The 15,975-nt window shown below is 48.8% G+C and overlaps 1 protein-coding gene across 1 annotated transcript; it reads right to left on the reverse strand.

The window, feature by feature from the left end:
- Positions 1-1,292: 1,292 nt before the first annotated feature.
- MPHOSPH10 (M-phase phosphoprotein 10) lies at positions 1,293-15,611 on the reverse strand. Its single transcript, XM_028502318.2, has 11 exons — positions 15,429-15,611; positions 12,924-13,611; positions 11,741-11,892; positions 10,900-11,071; positions 8,819-8,960; positions 7,724-7,791; positions 6,481-6,618; positions 3,993-4,103; positions 3,267-3,374; positions 2,095-2,325; positions 1,293-1,531 (listed from the first exon to the last, which is right to left on the reverse strand). Exons 1-11 carry the CDS (start codon positions 15,515-15,517, stop codon positions 1,382-1,384), a joined length of 2,049 nt encoding a protein of 682 aa, XP_028358119.1. The 5' UTR covers positions 15,518-15,611; the 3' UTR covers positions 1,293-1,381.
- Positions 15,612-15,975: the final 364 nt, after the last annotated feature.

Below are 15,975 nucleotides of genomic sequence, written 5' to 3' on the forward strand. Positions count from 1 at the left end.
AACAAACCCAAGAGAAGAGACACAAAGAGGGAATTCATCAACACATATGCACCGAGTGCCTCCCTCGTGTTAGAAAATGTTCTCAATGCTGACAATGTGGCAGTGCACGGAGGAACAGGGGTGAGGTGGGGGAAGATAGAGGAAACCCCCCCAAATTAAATTCTGTAGAGAATTAAAAGATGAAGACTTAGAAGGGAAATAAACCCAAGGGAGGGCAGGGATGCAGGTTACAATCTGAAAGCATGGGAAGGAGGAAGGCCCTCACTGTGCAGGTGACATTAGAGCAGACCTGGAGGTAAGGCAGCGACTAGTCCAGGGAAGGACATTGCAGAAGAAACAGCGGCAGGGAGCGGGGCGTGTACCTGAGGCAGGAGCTCACAGGGCAAGTCTAAGATCACCAAGGCCAGGAAAAGTCTCTCCCCCTCGTAGAGCCTGCAGGAGTGTCCAGCCTGTGACCCACATGCAGCCCAGGATGGCTATGAAGGCGGCCCAACACAAATTCGTAAATTTACCTAAAATGTCAAGACTTTTTATGATTACATGTCACAATGCACTTAATGTGTGGCCCAGAGACGCCAAAAGGTTGGCGTTTCCACCCAAAGCGTCCTAGGAGATGCTATCAGACAAAAGGCAAGTGTTCCCTGGACAGGGATGCTGGAGCTATGAGCTCCTGACCGTCATGCTTTCTTCCTAGTGTGTTCACCTTCTGTCCTGTTTTTAAAGATTTATTTATTTTTAGAGAGAGGGGAAGGGAGGGAGAGAAACATCAGTGTGTGGTTGCCTCTTGCACACCCACTCCTGGGGACCCGACCTGCAACCCAGGCATGTGTCCTGACTGGGATTCGAACCAGCGACCCTTTGGTTAGCAGGCAGGTGCTCAATCCACTGAGCCCCACCAGCCTATCCTGTTTGGACCACACCTGTCCTCTGCACAGCTGCCTGTGGACAGCACTTGATGCCCTGGGCGATGAGGTCATTTCCCAAGGGGAAAGGTGTCCAGCGCGTGCACGAGGATCCCGCTATTTTGCGAAAGGGTGATGGGGCAGTGGAGGGAGAAGAGAATCAAGACCCTAGAGCGTGAGCGTCTCTGCCAGGACAGCTGGCTGGGACAGGGTGGCTCCTGCCTGCTGGCCCGCGGCCCATGCTGGCTTTCACGTGGGCTCAGTGTGGGAAGGGCGGTGCCAGGGGTTCCTGCTTTGTGGCCAGAAAACATAGGACAAGGCTCTCCCCTGGCTGTTTGGAGTCCATCTCCTCACGCCATGGGATTCTCAAGTATCCACCATCCAGGCCCAGGAAAGTTCCCAAAGTCTTTATTTATAAAACAGAACCCTGGCAGGAATATAAACTTGTACATTCATATTTACATCACAGTCAATGTCTATTACAGCTTCAATTTATGGACAGAAATGTCCTGTCTTTTCTTCTTTTTCTTTTCTGTCTTCTTGGCGTCACTGATCTGCATTTTCACTTGATCTTGTAATTGAGAAAAGAATGCTTGAGATGACTTCAAGGCTTTGTCCTTACCTTCGTCCTGCAATGGAAAATGACATGTGCTTACAGGTGAAAACCCCCAATGAGGATGACAGCATTCTGTCAAAGTGTATCAGGGGTGCCCCACCCATGGCCCCGGAGCTGCGTGCGGCCCAGGAGGGCTATGAATGCGTCCCAACACAAAATCATCAATTTACTTAAAACCCTTTTTTTTTTTTTGCTCATCAGTTTTTGTTAGCGTTTGTCTATTTAACGTGTGGCCCAAGACAGCCCTTCCCCTTCCAGTGTGGCCCAGACACGCCAAAAGGCTGGACACCCCTGGCCGAGGAGATTGTGAAAAATCCAGCCGGTTGGCAGAGAGATACCTACTCGCTCTGGGCTGCCACAGTGTTTTGTCATTTATGGGAGGAGGGAGGAGAAAAACTTTGCTGTGAGGACCCGAGAGTGTAGGGCTGTACCACCAGTGGGCGGTGTCAGTGGCTCTGTTATTCCAGGGGACAGCCAGTCACCTACCTCTCGCCTCACCACCCGCTCCTCCCCAGGGCCCCGCCAGCTGGGATCCCCACGGCCCCATGGGTGGCGGGTCCCCGCCCACAGCCTCACCTTCAACAGTGAAGCCCGGCCAGCTCTGGTCAGCTGCTTCAACTTCTCAGCAGCGACGGCCTTGCTGTATTTCCCTGCCTGGTCCGGGTTGCTCTGTTCCAGGAGTTTCTTCCGCTTTTCCTTCTCCTTTATTTTCATATGCTTCCTCTGTTTCTTTTTCCTCCTTTCTCGCTTCCTGTCTGTCGCTGTTTTCTCAGCAGCGGTTTTTATATCTCCAGCTTTATTTTTCTCCTATTAAAAAAGAACCACCAACACACTGTACTAGTTAGTCTAATGCAGGGGTGTCAAACTCATTTTTACCGGGGGCCACATCAGCCTCGCAATTGCCTTCAAAGGGCCGAATGTGATTTTAGGACTGTGTAAATGTAACTACGCCTTAACAGTTAAGTGAGAGCTCGGCGCTGCCATCAGGGAGAAACAAGGTGGAGGGCCAGATTCGGCCCGAGGGCCTGGTGTTTGCCACCTGTGTGGTCTAACGTCTCAGGAGGAAACACCGGTGGCAAAGCCAGCCCCTGCGGCGCCCAGACCCCAGCCCGAGATCCATGTGCATACCCAGGGCCCCTTGATGCTCAGCGCTGAGGACAGCCACTGGACTGGCCACAGGGACCCTGGAGACCAGAGGAAATCTACCCAGAGAGCTGCTGTTGTCTCTCGTTCCGTGCTCACGAGGCAGCACCTGCCTGCACTCCACATGTCCAGCCTCTTCCCATATCCAGATGCTCTGTTCTAGACCCTGACTCCACTACTGACGTGCACTGAGTGGATAATAAGGAGAAAGCACTGCTGTTCCAAGACTGCTAATGGTATATAAGCTTTAAACGCAATCTGTCTGAAACCTAACACGGCTAGCATTCAAAGGGATTAGAACAAGACACTGACATTGGACATTTGCCAACAGCTTTAACCGTAATTTGTAATAACTCGCACGCCCGCATCTCACAATGATACCTGATTATAGGAGCCTGGTGTTGAATAGTATATACGCTGATAACATCATTTGATTGTACTCAGAGACGGCTGACGTACATCAGAGCAAAGACTCCACACTCAAGGAAAATGACATGGAATGGAGATCCGGCTGCCAACAACTCCCGTATCAACGGGCATTTAGCGTGTTGATGCTGGTGTGTTTAGCGTGTTTAGCGTGTAGTTAGTCGGCACAGGCTCCATACCTTGACCTCCTCCGGCGCCAGCAGGGCCGCGTCGCTGACGCTCACTGGGGCGACCTCCTCCATGGTTATGGCCGGCAGATTCGACACGACTTTGATCTCGGGGACGGGCTAGGAGAGAGACAGTCCAGTGCACAGAAGTCAGACACAGTCCTCACAGAAGAAACTGGAGGTGCGAACCTATCGATTTAGAGTCTAACACGTAGGATACTCTGGGGGATTGTTTAAAACTCGAGCCGTGTTGACAGGGAGACTCTGAGGCTCACGGGGTGACGGCCGTGTTGGTGGCAGCACCCTCAAAACCTGAGTGTTTCAGGGGCTGTGTCCGCTCTGCGCCTGGAGCACCCATGCCTACGCTTTTGCATGGCGTTTCTGCTGTGTTCAAACACCAGCTCTGTCCTCTGTCATGAAACTGTTTCCATCTCCATGTCTGCCTACACCCTCAGCGTTATCCACAGCTTAACAGAACCTGTGGGTTTCCGTAACGTTACCTTGCCCTTGGTTACGGGAAGAAAAAGCCCCCTCTAAGAACTACATGGAAAGAGACGCACGGAAAAGGCTCACGGGAACAGGAGTCCAAAGGCGTTACTCGGTCCGCTTCCATTTCCCTGCTACAGGAAACGGACGTCTGCAGACGGACACCCAATCCGGGGCCCGGCCCGCCAACGCTCGGAAAGGGACGGAGACCCCGCGCGCCCGGGCTCCACGCAACCGCGTTCCCGCACTGACCGGTTTGGGGGTGAAATGGAAGTTCGAGAGGGCGTCCAGCTTTAAGAAGAGGGAGTCCATCATCTTCTGGATCTCCACGTGCTCGGGGTTTTCTTCTTCTTCTCTCTTCTCCTTGGGAAACAAGTTCAACAATGTCAGCCTAAGCGGTTTGAGGTCCGATCACGGAACCACGCGCTCTGTGAAGGCTGATGAGGGGCCTCCCCCATGTCTCGCCTTCAAGGCTTTGGCCCCAAAGAGCCTCCCGGGCGGCAGTAAGGTGATCGATACCACAAGGGCACAGCGCCCACCCAGGAAGACCTGTGACGTGTGCCCAGGAGCTGCAGCAGCCACTGCCTCCAGCACGTGGGACTGACAACCCCGTTGGCATTCACATCCGCCAGGCACTAAGCCATTCCCATGAGGGCGGCTACGGAGGCAGAAGCAAGGTAACAAGTGCCAATGGGGAGTTGGAGAAGACGGAACCCTTGTGCACTGCTGGTGAGAAAGTGAGATGGTCCCGTCACCATGGAAACGAGCTGGCAACTCCTTGAGAGAGAATTGCCATCTGACCAGCACTTCCGTACCCAAGAGAACTAAAAACAGGCACTCAAATAACACGTGTACTCCTATGTTCAGGGCACTATTCGCAATAACCCCAAATAGAAGGAGCCCAAATGCTCGTCAAACTGAAGACCAGATAAAGAAAAAGTGTGGTATGTACACGTGGCGGAATAGTATTCAGCCATAAAAAGGAAATGATGTAACACATGCCACAATCTTACAGCATTACAGCGAACAAACTGTCAGACAGAGATGAAAGGTCACACAACATATGGTTCCATCTGCGTGAGATGTCTCGGACAGGTAAATCCAAGCCTGGTGGTCCCAGGGGCTGGGCACAGGGAGGGGTGGGCAGCAGCTGCTTATGGGGTGTGCGGTTTTACTTCAGGGGTGGCAGAGATGTTTGGGGACCAGAGAGAGACAGTGTGCGTGAACACTGTGCGTGGAATGCCCCTGCATCGCTCCCTTTAAAACGATTGCCTTCACGTTATGTGAATTGTTCACTTTCAAATGGTTATGTCACTTTGGTTTAAAAAATAAAAACTGAGGTGTTAATGTAGACTTTGTAAAATTATCCAAACAGCCACTTGAATTGCAGGGGCTGACTTGCTTTTACTTACACGTAATTTGTGACTTACTCTGATTACTCAAATGGAAAGAAATTGCCGGCCGTTTTCATTTTACTGAGGGGAAAAGGCAAACTTTATACTTTTCTTCCTCCTCTGTCCAAAATGCTGCTTCTGGGTCTGTGTCCGGCGTCCGGCACTGGAGCTCAAGTGCCAGCCACATGCACGCACACGCCTGCTGCTGTTCCTACTGTGTTAGCCTCAGTCACACTTAATCCTAAACGTGTCCCTTTGCCTCGCGCAGGTGAATCACACACGACACAGTCTTTGCCTGAATATGCATCACACAGACAACTAAGCATAAAGGTTCACTTGCGAGCTGCTCCCCACCCTCTTGCCCATGACCTTGAGTTTGGTTCCAGACCACGGGAAATACTGCCCACTGGGCTCGGCCCAACCCTTAAAGGCACAGGTCCGGGATGGGCCTCAGTGAGGTCCGCACTCGAAGGGCTGCGAACTGGCTGTGCACTCCCGAGGTACAATCGAACGTTTACAGGGCTGGTACTAGCTGCCTGGCAGACACTTAACCTCCTTTTTAACTCTTACAGTTACCAACTCCTTTCTGTCTCTGTGGAACCTCCTCCAAGGAGCCAGGTGACATTCGATGAGCATCTCCCAAGGCCGTGCATGCACCCTTCCAGCACCACCTTGGGAGGCAGAGCGGCCAGGAAGAATTTCACCTCCCACCTCCCCTGTTCTCCCCCGTCCCACTGATGCCGAGGGCACTGTCCACTCTCGCGGCGTAAGAGGCAGCAGTGAACAAAGTCTGGCAGGATCTTCTACAGCTTTTGCAGAATAAAAACGCCACCTCATCCCCAAGCACACATCAACCCCAGTCCCATTAAATCCAACGTAAAGGAATCATTCACAATTATTACACTGGGAGTATATTCTTGGAAATAGGTCTTTGTTCTATTTAACCAGAGATGATTTTTTTTACGAATTTAAGTAAAAAACAAAAACCATAACTACCCACGGGACCCAAACATGGGAATGGAGTCGCAGATAACCCTATAAAACCCACCCGCCACGTCTCCCATGTGAGTGAGGAAGGGGGCAGAGCCGAGGTCACAGCTGCTGGGAAGTCACGTAGTTGTGAGGTGTCAGGGGAGCACTGCTCCAGGCAGAACCACGCCCCACGCCGCCACTCAGTGGGAGCCTTCCCTCCCCCTCTCCCGAGCTTGCTCAGTCTCCGCTCACAGCTCACACAAGACGAGGTCAACCAGGAACACGAGCTGTCTGCATTTGCTCACTCTGACCGTCCCAGAACTGCTTCTCGAATGTCTCCTTAAACCACGGCCTCGCCTCAGGGGCTGCCTTACCTGGTGGAGCTTGATGTACTCCTGCTCGTAAATCTCAGCGAGGCTCAGCTTGCTCTTCTCGTGGTCCAGCGTCAGCCGCTTTTTGTACTCGTACGCCTCCTCCTTAGGTTTCTCTTTCCGCACCACGTCGTCCCACGCCTGGAGTGTGAAAGGCAGGTGGAACGTGAATTCAGGAAAATCTGTCATTTCCTTCTAGGCTCGCTTAAGAACCTGCCTCTGGAGTATCTAGTCTCGTCCCAGACGGAGCCAGCTGCCGCAGCGAGAAAGTGATTTTCAGCCCTGAAGTGACTGTTCCAGTCACAGAGAGTAAGTGTCGTGCAGAGCAAAGAGGACGTCACTCAAGTGGCCTTTGTTGTTTTTGTTTTAAGCATGTCTCCCTCTCCTGGTTACCAGTGTTCATTCCCTGTCTCCCCTGCATGATTTATTTAAAAGTCAAGATCAAGTCTGTCTCGTCTCATTTCAGATTTAAAGGTACTCTGCTCAGCCCACTCACCAGACCCTCCTGTTCTAGGCAAGCACCGCTCACACAACCTGAGGCCGTCTCTCATGTGTGTTACACAGCCCGAGCTGTATGCTAAGTGTACAGAAGAAGGTCAATTCTTGCTTATGTATTTATTTAAGATTTTATTTATTTATTTTTAGAAAGAGAAGGGAGGGAGGAAGAAAGGGAGAGAAACATCAATGTGTGGTTGCCTCTCGTACACCCCCTACTGGGGACCTGGCCTGCAACCCAAGCATGTGCCCTGACTGGGAATCGAACCAGTGACCCTTTGGGTCCCAGGCCCATGCTCAGTCCACTGAGCCACACCAGCCAGGGTGCAAGAAGGTCAATTCTTAACAGCTCTTTCCTACGTTAACGTTTGATTTAAAAAACAAAAACAAAAACAAAAAACAGACCCTTTGTTTGTCACACTGGATACTGTGCCCAGAGCAAGGGTTCTGGGTGTGACCACATCGAGTCAGACACCAGCCACCACCTAGCAGGCTGGCAAGGTGCAAGGGACGCTGGCACCGGCCCTGGCTGCCCCTTCCCCTCTGGCACACACCCGTATTTCCGGGGCACCCGTGGAGGCAGCGCCTCACACAACAAAGCTGAGGATGCCTGTAGCATAGACGCAGGGCTTTGAAATGAACTGACATACAACTTCTATGAAAACAGTTATTCCTACTCCCCAAATACTCTCATAGTATTTCTGAAAATTCCTGTAAATTTCAGGCGAGGTTCAGTTGCATTCTTACTGACCTGGTCTCTGATCCTCTGCTTAATGATGTTTTCTAGCTGAAGGGTGGTCTCCTCCGTGATCACAGGAGCTAGAGGCAACAAAACATGTTCTCACTGGGAGATAGGACCGAGGCCGGCGTTTCGAAAAGGGTTGGGGAGGGTCCCTGAACCAGCAGCACAGGCCCCTGGGGGCCACTGGAAAGGTGAATTCTCAGGCCCCACCCCACACCCTGAAGCAGAGTTAGCGGGGGGCTCCCCTCTGTGCTCACTGGCCTTCTGATGCTGTCTCCAATCGCAGGACCACGAAACTACAGCCCGAATGGTAGTCAGTGCTGACACTTTTATCCGAGCACCTGGGGAATTCCGCCCCCTCCCATCCTCTCCAGCAGTGGATACAATGGAAATTCATGTTGACTTCACGGTGCCAGAGAGGGTGCGATGAGGTGATCAGGTGTCCTGGCCAGCTCACAAAGTAATCAGTGGACAATGACAGCAGGCACTGCAAATGGATCACTAGCAAAACTTGGACTGTGGCCCTGGCCCTGTAGCTCAGTGGAGTGAGCACAGGCCTGAAAACCAAAGGGTCAGGGGTTCGATCCCCAGTCAGGGCACACGCCTGGGTTGTGGGCCAGGTCCCCAGTAGGGGGCACGCGCGAGGCAACCACACAGTGATATTTCTTTCCCTCTCTTTCTCCTTCCCTTTCCCTTTCTCTAAAAGAAAAAAATATCTGACTGTGCACTATTCATTAGGCACCGTTAGTGCTTCAGTAATTCTTGGGCGGGCTGACGTTGTAGCTGTACAGGAGAATGTCCTCCTTCTGGGAAGAGCCAGGTGGAAGTACCTGGGAGTGCAGTGTCACGACACTGGCAACTTGCTTTCAAAGGATTGTGGGAAAAAATGCACACACACAGCACACATACAACATGGGGACAGGCAGCAAGCCGAGGTGCATGGCAAACACTTCTTCACTGTGCTGTTTCTTCCACCCCTCTGTTTGTCAGCAAGACTTTAAAATAAAAACTCGGGGGAAGAGAAACACTCGTCCCAGGCTTTCTTGTGAAGCAGACCCCCGGGGGAAAGCGCGGCAGGGACCGGGCGGAGCCCGGCGCACCCACCCATGCGGACAGCGTGGTCGAAGTGCAGCGTCTCCTCCAGAAGGCTGTTCTCCGGCCGCTTCTGTGCCGTCACTTCCCCCTGCAGCTGCCAGGGCTTTTTTTCCAACAGCTCTTTTTCTAACAATGCAATTTTTTCATTCATCTGAGAAAGGAACCAAAGGAGTTATTGCACTTTTAGGAAACAGAACCTGCTGTCCAGTTGAGTAGAGGCACCTAGTATTTTTAGAAGTGGGAAAGAAATATACTGTTTCTCAACACAAGTCTGGCATCCCTGACCCCCTCGTGCTGTGCCGGGAGTGACTCCCCTACTCCTGTCGCCTGCGGTGGGGCAAGGACCTCTCTTCCCCACCAATGGGAAATGTCAAGTCTGTAATATACTAACCCCACCCCCTGACGTATGTGTCTATTTCTGCACCCTACTAGTCAAATGAGCTCTCTATGTACAAGCCACTAACAACTTTAATTATTAGAGTGTTCCAAGATGAAGTCATGTTTGTTATCACATGAGTATCCGACAGAGCCTGACGCTGTGACTCCACACCCCAATCCAAGGGACCTCTAAGTGCTGAAAGACATTATAACGACCATGGAGCGTATGGAACACCAGCCTTCTCGGCCCCCTCACTGACTTCTCTTCTTTTCCCTAGTAGCTTTTCAGTTCATTGGCCGGGTTTTTCTGATACTATCTGCAAATATGAATGCATTCATTTCCATTTTGCGTCCCTTTTATCTTTTTCTTTTGTAGTTGCATTGGCTAACGCTTCTAAAGGAATGTTAAGTAACAGTGGTCATAGGCTTCATTTTGTCTCATTATTTTAAAGGGATGTTTCTAAAATTTTACCACTAAGCATGCAGGCACCTTTTGCCTAGATGTATTTGTATCCCCCTAGGAGTGAAAAAAAATCAGAAATGGACACTGAATTTTATCTAATGTCTTTTGGACATATATGGAGCTGACCATATGGTTTTTCTCCTTACCTGTTACAATCCAGAACTGAATGAATAGATTTCCTAATCCTGAATCACGGGGATGAGGCCCACGTAGGTGTGGTAGCACTTCTCTTTCACTGTGCTATTTTGGATTTTTGCATCACTATTCATACATGAGGCTGTTTGTGTGTGTGTTTTAATGTTCCCTTTGTCAGGTCTGGATACTCATGTTATAATACCTTCACAAGAAAAGAGTTTGTAAGCTTCACTCTGTACATGTGGGAATTGATGAAACAGCATTAAACTATCTATTTCTTAAAGGTCTGATGTAGTTCCACAGCAAAACTAAACTTGCTTTTCTTTCTTCTTGTAGTGGGAGGGAAGGACACAAACTCAATGAAAAATGCCTTATTTTCTTTCACAGTGCTTTTCTTTTTATTCCTTTATACTTCCACTCTCTTCTGAAGACACTCTGACAATCCTAGATTTAACTCAGATTCTTGTTTCTTAAATAACTCTCTTGATATCCTTGGTATCTTTGGCTATTTGCCTATACTCATTTCTAAGTATCTGATATGATTTTAAGATGGTTAAGCGATAGAGCCAACGAATTGGAGCCTGACTACATTATTTTCAAAGGACACATCATTGGTCTGAAATCACATGACATGGGAAAAATTCGTATCGACTTCAGAGGATGAGTTTGAGATGGTGGTCATTAAAATTCAGTTTACACAGCACCCACAAAAGCCACCTGCAGAGCCCCTCAGAGAAATACCCAGCATCCGTAAGAGCATCTACCGACAGTTACAAGGAGGGGTTCCCAGGACAGCTGATTCGGAAAGACGTGCCACAGGTGTGAGGACAGCCGGGACAGGGAGAGAAGCAGGGTTTTGTAGAGGCGCCATCCACTGAAAGCCACAGGCTGGGGTAGGCAGCACCGGCTGTCCGAAATCAGCTGCGTTCCCCACGGGCAGCTCCCTAGTGAGCTGTACCGAGCAGCAAGGTGTGTGTGTGTGTGTGTGTGTGTGTGTGTGTGTGAGTGATGGACAATTACGCATTCTACCAAGAAAAACGGAGTACATTAGTAGTCTGCAAGTTCCCCAGTCACAGAAGCATATTAACAAATTCCTTAAATTCCTACTTGTTACCTTTTCCTGCCTTTTTTCAAAAGAGGATTTCACTTCAGCAGAATCTTTCTGCGCAGTTAAGATTTTTGTGTCTTCCATGTCCTCATTGTCTGGCAAAGCAAAGGTCACTCTTTTCGAGGTTTCTTTATGTGGTTTGTCGTCTTCAGCTTCTTCAAGGTCATTATCTTCATCCCTGTAGTGTCGAAACACGCATAACAGGAAACACACCACTTTTCAACAGGAAAAGGAGAGGAAACAGATTCTCTAGTAATTAAAGCTCTCTTCTGTATAGCTGATGCAACTAAATATTCTGAGCTTCTAAAGTCATCCAGTTATTAAAGACCAACAGAAGGAATTATTTAGGTGAAATGGAACAGAAGTATGCAACATAAAGAAAGTCAATTACTATCAACCTATAATGCAATGTTACCTCGCACATAACAACAGGGTATTTTTAGGGGCATGAAAAACAAATCAAAGCTCGTGTACTAAAGGTTTGAGTGCTACTGGTAGAGATGTTTTATCTTTATTAGGTGATTTCCCATGTCTGTTTATGATGACTTTTTTTTCATATTTATTGTTGAAAATGTTTTCATTGTTGTTCCATTATATTTGTCCCTATTTTCCCCCCATGCTCTCCCCTGCCCTGGCCCCCCTACCCCATGTTCAATCTTCCCCACTGTTGTCCTTGTCCATGGGTCCTTCATACATGTTCCTTGATTCAACCTTTCCCCTTCTTGCCCCCGTTATAAGTTCACTTTCTTCTGTCCATCTTGAGACTACGTGATCTTAGAGAATCTAACTTGTTAGGATGTGGCTGGGCAGCTTCAACTACAGGTAAAGGAGCACTGAAAAAACTCACGATTCTGACACGCTGTCTCCTCCTTCTTCGGCAACTTCTTCTTCTTCTTCCTCGGAACCCGGTTCTTCATCATGAGCACTTGCTGTGTCCTCATCGCTTTCAACCGGATCGAAGAAATCTTTGTATTTCAGGTTCCTGGAACTTTTACCTGACTAAAACAAAAAGACTTTTAAAGCTTTTAATTAAGGACAAGAAGATGCATTAAGTTGTGCTTATATGTGCATTTAAGTACTGTATAGGGAAGATCAACCAATAATAACACCACTGTAAATCCCTGAGAACTACTAGACCATAACAAACTGGAAGTCTGGATTCTTTGTCTGATTAGATAGAGTGCCATATTATTCTTTTTAAAACAAAATTTAAAGGTTTTATTTATTTATTTTTAGAGGAGGGAGAAAGAGAGAGACAGGGAACCATCCATGTGTGGTTGCCTCTCTCATGCGCCCCCTATTTGGGACCTGGCCTGCAACCTAGGCATGTGCCCTGACTGGGAATTGAACCAGTGACCTTTTGGTTCACAGGTTCACGGTCAATCCACTGAGCCACGCCAACCAGAGCCCTATCTCTAAATCTTCTAACTAAAATTATTTCCAAAATATCCCTGCCTAAATAAAGTATACAACTGTCTTCCTTTCACTATCATTTCTAGTGCTAGGTGAAAATACACATTTCAAGGAATACTCTGAATGTCTCTAACAAGTGTGATTGTGGTTCTTAAGCTACAAGTGTTCTGTGCTAAAGAAATGACGGCTTTGGTTTAATTTTTCCAGTCAATTCCTTTTAACTGATCTAAATATTTCTCTTACGCCCTGGCGAGTTTTGAAGTATTTTAACCTTTTCTCAAAAAACAAAACAAAACAAACAGAACAAAATATAACTTGAAATGGTAAAAAGTACCCTTTCTTGCCCTGGACAGTGGGGCTCACTTGGTTGGAGCATCATCCCATAAACCAAAAGGCTGTGGGTTCGATCCCTGGTCAGGGCACGTACCTGGGTTGCAGGTTCAGTCCCTAGACAGGGTGTGAGCCGGAGGCAACGGATCGATGTTTCTCTCCTATTGGTGTCTCTCTTTCTATCAATCTCTCTCCCTCCCCCTCTTTCTAAAAGTCAGTAACATATCCTCTGGTGAGGATTAAAAAAAAAAAAAAAAGACTCCTTCTCTCCTTTCCCAAAACTTTACCTTAAGTTTTTGTGTCTGGCTTCCAAACAGCCCTCCCTCATCTTCATCCGAGTCAACATCTTCAAATAAATCAATCTCTTCCTCCTCAGCATCGTCTTTTCGCTCCTCTTCTTTCTCCATGTTTTCTAAAAAGGTCTCCATTTCGGACAGTTTGAAGAACTTATCATCCACTATGGACTTTTCTCTGGGTTTCCTGGGCACTCTGTTTTGCATCTTGCTCTGCTGTTCCAACTTGCCAATGTCAAAGTCAAGATCGGAATCCTCATCGCTGAAAACTGGGCTTTCCTGCAGACCACGTTTGCTGGGGCGTTTGGCTGTCTCCTCCCCTTCTGGCTCATCACCACTCAGGTCTGACCCTTCCTCCTCCTCCTCCTGCACGTGCCGTTCTAGGTCCTCCTGGCCGTCAGCTTCCATCTCTGAGCCGTCCCCTTGGTCCTCCTGCTCTTCACTCTCTGGGAGAAGACTGATGTCTTCATCGTTGAGGGCTTCGCTCACTGCATTCTCAAAGTACTGTAAGGCCGGCCCGTTCTGCAGCTCCAGCTGCTGCCAAATCTGCTCGTCATCAAACTTGTCTATCACCAGTTTCTGTAAAGGGCTTCCTCGGACCCTGCCATTCTCTAGGATTTTGTTAAAGTCATAGAGTACTTTCGTTAAAGAAGTGAAGTTTGATGCCAATTCATCTTGAATCCTATAAAGGGGGTTGGGGAGGAAGTTAGATGAGACTTACATTTGTAGGTAATAATTTCACAGCACTTTGAAATTAAAAGGAAAAAAAAACACCCAACTCTTGTGCAAAATCAAATTTTAATGAAATGTCAATTTTATCTATGGATTCTGGTCCCCAGGAGTGGGCAATCTTGCTGATGAGCCACCGTAACATATAAAAGTATCAACTAAGTATTTATGAATCTGCTGTAGGATTTTAGGCAGGGAATCTGTTACAGATCAATTTGCCTTGACTTACATGATGAACCTCAGTCTTAAATTCTCAACTCTGATATTAAATGCCACTCCTGCTTTGGCACAGGTGGACAGAATACCTCTCTGAGGCTGTGACATCTGAGACGAGACCTACACAGAGGGAGGCAGTCTTACTAAGATCTCTTAGAAAGTCTTACAAAGATTCTAGGCAGAAGAAACTACAAGAATAAATTTCCTGCCCTGGCTGGTGTGGCTCAGTGGATTGAGCTCTGGTCTGCAAACCAAAGGATTGGGGGTTTCATTCCCAGTCAGGGCACATGCCTGGGTTGCAGGCCTGATCCCCATTAGGGGACACTCAAGAGGCAACCACACATGGATGTTTCTCTCCCGCTCTTTCTCCGCCCCCCCCATTCCCCTCTGTCTAAAATAAATAAATAAAATCTTTTAAAAAAAGAATAAATTTCCTAAGATGGACATGCACTTGTTGAGTCTGAGGAACAGAAAGGTCAGCATGGCTGGAGTGTGGCAAAGGAGGCGGAAAGTAAGGTTAGAGACATAGGTAGGTGCTGAATCTGGTAGGGCTCGGGGTTACGAATTTGCCATTTTAAGTGTAAAGAGAAGCCATCCAAAGGTTTTAAGCAGAGGAGTAAAATGATCTAACGTATGCTTTGGAGAGATGGCTTATGGAGGAAAAGGAATGAAAATAGGGGGATTAGGAGGTTGGTGCAGCCTCGTCTGCAAAGAATGAGGAAGTATACTGAGATTAGAGCAATGGATACACTAAGTAGTCAGGTTTAGAATAAGGCTGGGAGATAGAACTAACGGGATTTGCTAATGAATGAGATGTAGAATTAAGAGAGGTACATACAGGAAGTAGCTAAGTTTATGTCTGGAAAGACAGAGGTGCCATTGATGGAGACAGAGAAGGCAGGTGAGAACAAGGGGAAAGAATTTCAGGGAGGGCTGAGTCTAGGGGAGTAAACAGAAGCGATGGTTCATTTCGAGCACCTTACACTTGAGATGTTGAGAGTACATAGGGGCTGAAGGTGCTGTGCGCCTGGAGCTGAAGGAAGAGGTGAGGTTTGAATTGTAAATGTGAGCCACACTTTCATAGATCGCATTTTAAGTCCTCCAACAAAATACAAAAACTTATGCTTGGAAGAGAGAGGAAAGGCAGTCCTACTTCTCCAGCTCAGTCGCGGGGGTGGATAGACAGACAAGCGACATGTTAATACTTTATCAATAAAGTATGATGATGCATAAGTAAGCACCGAGATCTCTGGAAACACAAGGGAGAAAGCAACCAACCGGGCGTGCGGCGGTGTGTGTGTGTAGAGGGGCAGGGAGTGCGTAAGCCTCTGGGCGTTATAACTGGGCTTTGATTTCAGCAGCACACGACTGAGAGATCCGCACTGTACAACTTTTAAGAGTTTTGTTAGGCTACCGGTGCGTAAACGATCTGAAATCTGGGGAAAAGAGATTTACGCTTCCCTTTACCTTACCCCTAGTCCAGATGACAGAGGCCCGCAGCCCGCACCCACGTGAGATCTGGGCCGATCCCGAGCCCAGGCTCCGTGCACTTACGTAAGCAAGCACTCCGGCCGGCCTGTGTTTTTGCCCACTTCGTCCAGACACCGCTTCAGGGTTCGCTGACGCCAGACCCGCTGGGCCATGGCTGTCTAAAACTCCGCACCCGGCGCCGCATGCGAAGGAAAAAGGATGCCCGGAAACGTGTCACAAACACGCGCCTCGCGCATCCAGGAGCTCAGAGGCGAAAGTAACGCGACGCACTTGTTCCGGGCCCGCCCCTAGCCTCAGCCAATGGTGGCGCGAGGACCTTCAGCGGCCAGCACAGGGGGTGGAGCGCGAAGCTGAAAACGATTAGTCAGCTCGTGTGTCTTCGGAACTTTCTCCAAACATTCTATTTTGTGTTCCAGAAGAGCCCACAGTGGGTGACGAGTCCTCCTTTTAAGTGTCTGCTTTAGATGCATTAAGATTCAGTACTGAGAATAGCGAGCCCGTCCCCAGCACCCGGCAGAACCCTGCAACACCCGCCACGCCCCCCTTGTCTCCTCTGCCCCGCCCCTCTGCCCCGCCCCTCCGCTCCGCCCCTCCGCTCCGCCCCTCAACT

The sequence above is a fragment of the Phyllostomus discolor genome, chromosome 12 (genome assembly GCF_004126475.2).
Source record: "Phyllostomus discolor isolate MPI-MPIP mPhyDis1 chromosome 12, mPhyDis1.pri.v3, whole genome shotgun sequence".
Lineage (NCBI taxonomy): Eukaryota > Metazoa > Chordata > Mammalia > Chiroptera > Phyllostomidae > Phyllostomus > Phyllostomus discolor.

Coding starts and splice junctions, on each gene's coding strand:
- MPHOSPH10 (XM_028502318.2), bottom strand. CDS start 15,517: ATGGCCCAGCGGGTCTGGCGTCAGCGAACCCTGAAGCGGTGTCTGGAC. Junction 11,893..12,923: donor GCCAGACACAAAAACTTAAG/GTAAAGTTTTGG, acceptor TTTTTGTTTTAG/TCAGGTAAAAGTTCCAGGAA. Junction 3,375..3,992: donor TCCATTTCACCCCCAAACCG/GTCAGTGCGGGA, acceptor TCTCTCTCCTAG/CCCGTCCCCGAGATCAAAGT.